General features: G+C 36.2%; 1 protein-coding gene across 2 annotated transcripts; it reads right to left on the bottom strand.

The window, feature by feature from the left end:
• Positions 1 to 1,257: 1,257 nt before the first annotated feature.
• LOC133741191 (probable receptor-like protein kinase At1g49730) lies at positions 1,258 to 6,646 on the bottom strand. 2 transcript variants are annotated; one of them, XM_062169127.1, is made up of 9 exons: positions 6,397 to 6,646; positions 4,441 to 4,992; positions 3,820 to 4,107; positions 3,444 to 3,705; positions 3,286 to 3,338; positions 2,866 to 2,933; positions 2,611 to 2,700; positions 2,164 to 2,248; positions 1,258 to 2,081 (listed from the first exon to the last, which is right to left on the bottom strand). In XM_062169127.1, exons 1-9 carry the CDS (start codon positions 6,473 to 6,475, stop codon positions 1,537 to 1,539), a joined length of 2,022 nt encoding a protein of 673 aa, XP_062025111.1. In that variant the 5' UTR covers positions 6,476 to 6,646; the 3' UTR covers positions 1,258 to 1,536. The 2 variants fall into 2 exon arrangements, with proteins under 2 accessions (XP_062025111.1, XP_062025112.1); XM_062169128.1 differs by having other exon boundaries at positions 1,854 to 2,020.
• Positions 6,647 to 10,047: the final 3,401 nt, after the last annotated feature.

Raw genomic sequence — 10,047 nt, 5'->3', positions numbered from 1 at the left:
TAGCCATAGTAGCGGCCTTGTGATCACTGATTACAATATCCATATTATGTACAAGATTTTTAGGAGCAAAAGTTAACCCGAAACCCTAGTCAAAACTGAAACCTTTTTTTTTTCCCTCGAATAATGAACAGTAAGATATTGCCTCTAGAACAATCTAGTGATTCTACGGACATTGAGTGACACAAAATCTTATTAAACTTTTTTTTTTTTCATCAAATGCATTTCATTAATCAAAATTGAATACCTACAAATAGAAATATAAACTACACAAGACGACCATTTGACAAAATAAATGGTACGCCACCTTATTAGGACAAAAAGGCGCACATAGTGCATAGACCGGGACTTCCTCCCACAAGATGTTGGTGGGGACTTGTTAAAAATAAACCATAAATAAAAGGTAGCAGCCCAGTGTGGCCCAAAAGAAATAGTCCTAGCCCAAGGTCCATAGCCATCCCAAACGGCCATACACCGTCCCTTGAACTTGACCCATGACCTCCATTGCCTGATGCCTCAACTATTTCGTACTGGAAAACCCGACGCCGACCACCCTCCACCATTCCTCCAAGCACAGCAATCCCATAGAGCCACAACTAGGGCTGTCAATGGGTCGTGTCGGGTCAAGGTATTTGTGATGTCGTAAGATACAAACTTAAACACAACCCATTTAATAATCGTGTCAAAAATTTAAACTCAAACCCAACCTATTTATTAAACGGGTTACCCGTTTCCAACCGGTTTAACCCTTGTTACAAATAGGTCGTGTCGTGTTAAACAAAATGACACATTTAAGGGTTAACAATGTGACCCATTTAACAAAAAAAAAATGCATAAATTAATTAAATTCACTAAAAACTCCACAAGACGAAGAATATAAATAATTAAATTCAATAATTATAAAGGAAAATATTTCAAATTGTCTAATCCTATGATCAAATACTCCCAACGTCCAAAATTTCAAGAAGTATAACATAATCGGGTTATACAGATTCACTTCGTGTTGGCAGGTTGACCCGTGGCCAACCCATTTATTAAATGAGTCATGACGGGTTGACCCACGGCCGACCCGCTTTTTAATCTAGCAGGTTCAACCCGTTTTATTTCGTGCGGGTTTCAAGTCGTATTATCGGGTCGTGTAGGAATTGACAACCCTAACCACAACCCGAACACTGGAAACAATCACCCGTCCAGTGGCATCAAACCTCCTAAACCTTTTTACCACCGAAAAAAAAATTCAAGGTTATGTGGAAGTATATATACATCAAAACATTAACTTCTATCGCTTCCTTTCTAAATGCTGGTTACAAAATTGTGCAACTTCATAGCAATATTAAAAGCAAACATGAATTTGCTTCCCCAAAAACAGCCAAAAACGAAACGGTTTCTCATACTATCACCAGGAAGTTGTTTGATGTGCTTCTGAAAAGGTTGAGGTGAACCAAATCTTGAAAAAGGCAATCTGATTTAGTGATTTCAAACATCCATACACAAGTGCGACCCCCCTTTTTCGATGACTACAGCAAATGAATGCATGCATCAAACAGAAAAAATATTCGGAGGGGATTGTGGAGACCCGGTTTCAAGCAAGAAGCTTCTGCTACAATATGACCTGGATGTACTTGAAGAAGAAGCCAGATATCTCCCATCCCCACTGTGACAGATCATGTCATTCCTATGCATCTTGCCTTTACTGTTCCTTCCTCTTCCTTCTGTCTCTCCGTACTCTTCGTCGTCTACAGATGCTATAAATCCACTATGCATCGGGTCCGAACTCTCATACAAAAGCCTAAGCACCTGTTTAATTGAAGGCCTGTCCTGGCCTTCTCTCTGGGTGCACCAGCTGACAACAGAAATGAGTGTTTGAAGCTGATCCAAGTTAAATGAGTCCCTTATACTGGGATCGACTAAATCAGGTAGCCTTGATTCCGATTCCATGTATTTTTGTGACCATTCAACCAAATTCCTGTTGTCTTGTATCGCTCGTCTCCCAGTCACTATCTCCAACAATAGGACACCATAGCTGTATACATCACTTTTCTCTGTTAACTCCTGAGTAACGACATACTCGGGATCCATATAACCTGATGATATCCGACATTCTGAAGATCTTAAGCACCAAATATTAAGTTCATGTTTCAGTCTAATAAATAGAATTTCTCTAACCTGGAGTTCCCCGGATATCAGTATTTACCGGTTCAAAGAAAACTGAACCATCTTTTGATGCATGTACAAGGCCAAAGTCTGCAACCTGAAAAAGAATAAATAAACTTGGTTCAAGGAATTTATGTCTTCCTTGCATGTTATGGAAACTAAATGCAAGGAATTAAGGTATTCTTTGTATAATACAACGTATTGCAAGGAACTTATCAATCCTTGTATATCAATCCGTTGTATAAGCCGAAATTTGTTGTAGTGGGTGTCTTGGCATTCATTCCCTTACAGAAAAGAATATGCCTAAATCTTAAAAGATATATTATAGTGTCCGTGCATCTTAAATGCCTCAACTCAAAGAGGAGACGATTAATATGTGTTGACTGTTTAGAGACATATTCAAGACCAATGATATTAGCACATTTATTAACGGTAATTGTGCATACAGCCACTATTTACCTTGGCCACAAAATTTTCATCCAGTAAGATATTGCTGGACTTGATATCTCTATGGCAAAGAGGAGGATCACAATAGAAATGGAGATACTCCTGCATGTCAAAACAGCAATTAAAAAGTGTAATTAATATCTTTTACTATGTATCAGGCTATAGAAAAGAAGCTAGAAACAAATCTGAAAGGTCAGAATAATTGGAGTAGTCAGGTCAGAATAACTGGAGTAGTCAGTCCCAAAATGAGAAAATTCGGCAAATTACCAGAGCATTAGCCACATCAATGGCAATTTGAACTCTAGTCTGCCAACTTAGAGGAGTTCTATTGGGAGCTGCATGAACATGAGAGTAAACTTAAGGATCAGAAACCATGACTTTAGAAAATGTTACTTTGAAATTGAATCAGAGAAGGGTAATATTAATGTCTTTCCTAGCATTTGAATGCCTGTATTTATCATCCAGAAAAAGAAATGAATCACCATATCTAGTGTGATGTCACCAATATTTTAGGAACTAGTGCTGTTAAACAGTCATAATTGTTTTGCACTGTTGGAGACCAAAACTAAGTTGTAAGGGTTGATTTCAAATGCAGTAAAAAACATCATGAAACTATCGTCTTCCTTATAATTGTTTTACAGTTGCACCATTCTCAGCATAAGTGATTGAAGAGATGGAGAAACATACAATGAAGATGATCCTTCAGGCTACCATTTGCCATGTACTCATACATCAGAAACCTGCCATGGAAGTTTAAACACAATCCAGATAAAACATCGAGGCACGTACATGACGTCCACAAACATGCACAAATTCATTTTCTGATCAGATATATAATTGTGTACCTCTCATGTTTCTCAATGCAGAAGCCCCTAAGAGAAACAAGATGCCGATGATGCAACCTAGCAAGAAGCACTATCTCTCTGCAGAACTCATGCTCCCCCTGCTCGGAAACTTTGTTCATCCGCTTCACTGCTGCTACTAAACCATCACTAAAGTGAGCTTTGTACACAGTTCCAAATCCCCCTTGTCCAATGGTAGTATTGAAATTGTCTGTCGCCTTCTTTATCTCCTTGTAGCTGAATTTTTGAAACATAGATGGAGGACCTGCACATAAGTCACATCCAAGAGACCCCCAGTGAAATGATTATTTACAAAATGATTATTTACAATTACCAGACATCAAGAAGACAAACTACCAGGAAAAAGACAGAACTGTACCTTCATGAAATTTCCTTAAAGGACGAGGTGGGGGAAATGATTTTGATGTCTTATCTATATCTTCAAAATCCACTAGCTCTCTGTTTTTCTTACGAATAAGAACTATCAGGACTAAAAGCATCATTACGGCAACAGAAGTTACTGCAATGCCGATACCTGGAACCAGGGTCAGATGGTAGGGATGATGTTTTTCACTTAAGGCTACACCTGACAAGTGTTGGTTTGGGCTAGCAGCCACCAATGGACTTGGAGATGCCTTTGGGGTGGATGATGGTGATGGCTCTGAAACTAGTAACACGATTGCAACAAAGAATACTGAATTATTATTGTATCAGACTTTGGATAATAAAACATATGGAAAACTAATCCACTTTTAACAAGTGCTGCATCACATAACTACCATGAATATATGTTAGACCTGCTGAGTTATGAACTACTACAATTTGATGCATGATTTAAATATTGAAATAAACAGATTAGAACAGAATTCCAACTAGTAAGGGAAACAATGATATTAAATTTAAAGATCACCAAGAAGTTTGGAAAATGCCGGAAAACTAGAACTAGAACATTTCCTCTGTTACATGCAATATAAATCTTTTCTGCCAAAATTGTGAGTACCTGGTAGGATGTTAAGCCCCTGGACTTGAAAGAAACAGTTTGCAATGCCAACAGCTGAAGCATCATCAACTTGGCTTGCTACTGCAGCAAAAGTTGCATCACGGCAGGTACTGAATGTAATGTTATTTTCAGTTCCTAATAGGTTATGAAGATATACAATGCCAGCATTTATACACTTCTTGCAATTACTTTCCCCTGACAGTGGTACTTTGCAATTTTCCACGACATCAGGGAATTTCGGAGACTGCACCATCTGTGTAACAGTTGTTCGACCCTTACACTCATAATTTACTGGGATTTTGGTCCCCAAACCACAGAAAGCTGTTGCATTTTGGGGAATTCCATGCAAGTCTAAGGTTTGTGATATGAAATCGAGGCATGCGTTGGATAAATTTGAAGGTACCCCTAAGTTGCTTGTTGCATTTGCATACTGAGCAATAGATACTGCAATGAAAGCATTTATGTAGCGGCAACATTTCCCTCTGTCATCTCTATTCGAGCACAAAGAGGCTACTAGAGTAGCATTTGATCCACTTAAATTTAATGGACAGTCTGCAAGCGTAAAAGGTATTGTCATGAACTCATAATGAAAATTTTCTGGTGTTGATCACAAGAAACCATAATTCATTTAAAACTCATCATGTGATAAAATTATGTAACAAAATAAACTTATAGTAGCTTTGTGAAGGACACAAAAGATTCTGTGCACAAAATAGATAAATACATTAACAACCCAAATCTTGCATTGGCAATGTCCAATGTACTAACATGCAATTTTAAATCTTCTATTCGGTCCAGCTCAAGAGTGTGTGGGTCTCCAAACATGTACTGTTTCTTTTTTAGAGACTAGACGGGATTGAACTTACTAAGTATCTTAATTGAAACCCTGTTACCCACTCATGCCTCATTACCTCCTGGAGCCCCTATCGCTTAAACATCTATTGCTCATTTGGAAAAAAAAAAAAAAAACCAACATCAAATTTAGGATGCATGCCCTGCTACAGAGAGAAAAAGAAAAAGGCTTTGAATACAGAAGATAGACTCAGCAGATTTTTCACTATCAAAAAGATACTTAATCAGCAGTGACTCTACCCACGGAAGAAGATTCTTTTTACTTTTTCTTAGATTGTCCCAAGGAGTTCAGTTAACTTCTACTGTAATGAAGCTTGAAAACAAAGAAAGCACAAATAAATGTTCCTTCACTTGTCATTGATGCAATCCTCTATCGACCTCACCATGTTGGTATAGGATGCAGGATCAAGCAAGCACATATAAGCACATTAAATTATAAGATACAACCTTCAATTTTAATGTAAGACAAATACAACATACTCGATGAGGAAATAATAATACTGAAACCAGAGAGGTTACTCAAACTACAAAGACCCAGTTGCAGTACACCACTTTGTTTATGAACTCCTATGGAAAGAACCGCAACTTTGAGAGAAAAAAAAAAAAAAAAAAGATTCTGAAACGTCCATTGAGCTGAAACGAAGAAACACACAACAAGGAGCTGAAAACTTAAACACACAGCATGCTAATTACATCCAGGACCACCACCAAAGCAATGAGTTTGTCAAACTCCCCAGAAATTCATACATTCCAGAAAAGCCACCATTGAAAATCACAGCAAAATATAATAGGAAAAGCCAAAAAAAAAAAAAAAAAAAGAACTCACGGGTTGCCTCAAAATAAGAAAAGCCGAGGACTTGAAATAGACCCATCTCCAGAATTAGTACATATAACAATAAATACCCAAAAAGGGCCCAAAACATGAATTTCAATGAGAAGGAGAAAGAAACTAAGCTGCCGCTTAATGATAAACAACTAAACTTAAATGCAGCCTCTTCAATCATATGAAAGACATAACATAACAAAGCAAAACCAAACAACAAGAAACCAAAGCAGAGCTATAAGAAACAATAATGCCAAGTGTGACCCAGAAAATCTACTAACCAGCCATTGTTAGAGGGATTAGCTGCACTCCAATAAAAGCAAGAAAACCCAGAAGAAATCCCAGTCTGTAAAACACCATGGTGGAAAAGAAGAGGGAAAGCTGGGCTCAGCGAGTGAGAAAGAGAGGTGGGGTTGAAGTGGGGTTTGGGAAGAAACAAGGACTGAGTGTGTTAGCACATTTTGGAACCATAAAAATGAAGGAAGGCTGTGAGCATTTTTTGTGTTCCTGTGTAAGTGAAGCATGTGAGAGAGAGAGAGGGGTCAAGGTTTTGTTTGACTCTGGAGTGTACTGAAAATGGGGCCCGCCCAAGTTCTGGAATCAAATTCTTTCATTTTCTCATTTACTGAAATTTATAGTAATAGTGGGTGTCACTGAGCATTGTCTTCTGGGAAGTAGGAACCCAGATTAACTGAGATAGGGTGCATAATGATGAAATTCACTATCCTAAATAAACTATGAATGTGAAATGTAACATGTTTTTTTGCCTCTCTTAACTCGGGCCGGGTTTCAGATCTTGTCCGGGCTTTGGTGGGTTTACAGATCTTGTCCGGGCTTTGGTATATTTTTTACGTAAAAAATGCTTGGACAGTCATATCACCAGTTATATATATTGATTAAAAATTACTATTTTATGGTCAGTCACACCAGTGGAAGATTGGAATATGCTTAATCGGTCATATTCATATCACCAATTACATTGATGGAAGATTGTCCTTTTATGGTCGGTCATACCATTTGTAACTTTTTCAATAGTGCAGTTTATATCTAGGACTTCATTAGATGCATCTATTCGTATTCTTACTAGGATTATTTTTTGATGTATTGTCGCATCTCGTTTTATCTTTATTATTTTTTATTTCAATGTAGTTTTTACATTTCTTAGTTGTAATTTTTTGTATTATTGATAGAGTTGTCATCTTTTTGTTGGGAAAAAAAAAACCACTCTCCTATTATGCCTGAAAGAAATCATAGCAAATGCTTCCATCTAAAATAACAATAGCAAATCTTTCCATCTGAAAAAAAACAAAAGATTAATGTAGGTATCTTCTGTCCAAAAAAACCATCAGAGTAACTTGTTTCTAGCTGTGGTCCAATAAATGAATAAAATGAGAATACCTATTGCCTTTCATGGGAAACCATCCTGATGTGTCCAATCATCTCATGCTGGTGGCCTGACAGCTTGTGAGGACTACTGACTACACATACTCTTTCAAGTTCAAAACGAGGGTTGGTTTTCGGCCTACAATATTCTTTTGGTTTTTGGGTTTTTCTGAAGAGAAAATTACTTTGCTAATTTTTCAACTATAATAATGTTCCTCTAGCAGCAGTGCATTGATGATATTTTTAGGTTTTCATTTGTCATATTGAAAGTTGATGATTTAGTTTGTTTAGTTGGCATGAAGAAATACATGATGATGTTTTTTTTTTTAGCATATAAAAAAATCTCTCTCATGTTATAGTGATATGCTAAAAAATGAGCTGATTAGAGACGAATATTTAAATATTATGTTCGGCTCATATATTTTTTTTCAGAACTCAAATTTAAGTAAAACTCAGTTGGATTAATTATCTCTGACTTAGTCGTCACTGCTAGGATTTTCAATAATTTTTAGTAACGAGATTTGCTCTCCAAACTTCCTAAATTTTTTAAGCAACCATGCATATGTAGTTTTAGTTTTAGATTAGACTTAAGTTTTAGATTAAACTTCCTAAGGATCCACAAGAATTTGAGCCATCTTCATCATCGCTTTCTCCTCTTTGGCTGTACTATTTGATGTAATGACACAAGTCTCACTTTTGTGAATCATATATTTTGAGTTCGAGTCAAACTTATTGTGTGGTTAGAAAAAAAAAATTAAAATAGTTTAAAATAATACTGCATCTTTTCGTTGGAATTAAAGGAAAAATTTATTTGAAATAAATTTTACTGTAATTGCCGGCAGTCTTCTTTAATTATTGTCTTCTTCTTAAGTACAACAAACTAATGTTCTATAGATATATTACTGTAATTGTTAACTAAAAATTAATTTTATACAAATTGAAATGTAACTTTCTGAGTTTGTTAATTAGTCATAATCTGGAAGGGAATTAATTGCTTGAGCTGTAGACTAGTTGCTTGTGACGGTTAATCGAGGAGTACCTGAAAGACAACATTAAACATTCGTCTACGTTGTTGTTACTATACTCGTGATGAAGCAACATTGCTTGTGAGACTTTAGTGCTCTTTTAAGAGCAATATTTGTCAAATTTGTTACTTATAAGTTACAAGTTTCTAAAGAAAGAAGCAGCTGCTTCAAGCAAACACCTTTCTAACGGCCGAAAAAAAAGAAAAAAAAAATAAGAAGCAAACACCATTCTATTTTTTCGAGTGATCTTCAAGCAAACACTTGAAGATGGAAGGGACTCTAGCTTATAGACATAATTGATAATTCCAAAATGTGATTCAATAAATAAATAGAGAGGGGATTCAAACTCTAATATCGGGTATCAGAGAGTATATATTTTAATACCATAGCTATAAGTCTCACTGTCACATGCGACTACACTTAAGTATTATGTATTTTGTATACTATATATATAATAAATTATAGTGTACATACGGCTGACCTTGGGGTGATATGCAAACACTACCTTGTATTAGTATAAACAAGAGTCTTCTAGAGCATTGTAAAAGGTCCTGACTAAAACAACTTCAAGTCTTCAATACAATATAACCCTTCTACACTACTTCTTATATTTTATTCATCTTTTTACTGCTTTTTTTTTTTTTTTACATCCCACAGTTTTTTTTTAGTTGAAAATGTCATCTATTATACAATTCAGTAAGTAGTTAATAACGACACACCCTTAAGAGTTGTCAAAAGTAGCAAGTACATAGAATACACTACCAAGTACACCCCTAAATAGAGTACACTACCTAGCACATTTGTAGCACATTTGTAGCACACTCACTTTTTTAGGATTACGCTCAAAACAAAGAAGACAATAGCACCAAAGAGAAGTAAATGGACAACAGGAATACTGTTTTCTTTGGAATCTCTTCATGATTTAAAAAATAAAAAAAAAATTATAGTATAGTCATAACTTCATGAAGTGCTTGCGCGCAGTGAACCATCTTTGAGGCTTCATGAAGTGCTTGCAGTGAACCATCTTTGCTAGTCTATCAGCAGTGAAATTTGCCCAGCAAGATGTGGTGAAAAGAAATCTAGCTAGCCACTTGATGACTCTCATATAATTGTTTTTAAGCGCCAAGGAGGGGAAAAGAAGCCATTAGTGCTATTAATGAGAACCGAAGAGTCACATTCCCCTTGGATATCTTTGATTTCATTTTGTAAAGCTTTAACAAGACCTTCATGAAGTGTCAAACCCTCAGATAGGAGGATGTTTGTGATGCCAAGATTTCTAGAGCCTGCCAACAAGGGACTTTCTTGGGCATATCTAGTAACAAAACTGTCAAAACAAATAGTGTTGTTGATAATAGAGCCATCAATATTAACTTAACTTCATGTGAATCAGGTGGAAGCCATCAAATGTAACGAGCTCGATCGATCTGGAGCCTTTCTTACTTGAGTAACATTTTCCTTCTAAAAATTTGAACCACTAGAAGCTGTTGTTGTCCATGAAATTTAAATTCATAACTTCTACGAACA

This window comes from Rosa rugosa, chromosome 3 (assembly GCF_958449725.1).
Source record: "Rosa rugosa chromosome 3, drRosRugo1.1, whole genome shotgun sequence".
Lineage (NCBI taxonomy): Eukaryota > Viridiplantae > Streptophyta > Magnoliopsida > Rosales > Rosaceae > Rosa > Rosa rugosa.
The sequence above is the reverse complement of the archived record's forward strand: the minus strand, read 5'-3'. Positions and strand labels throughout refer to the sequence as shown.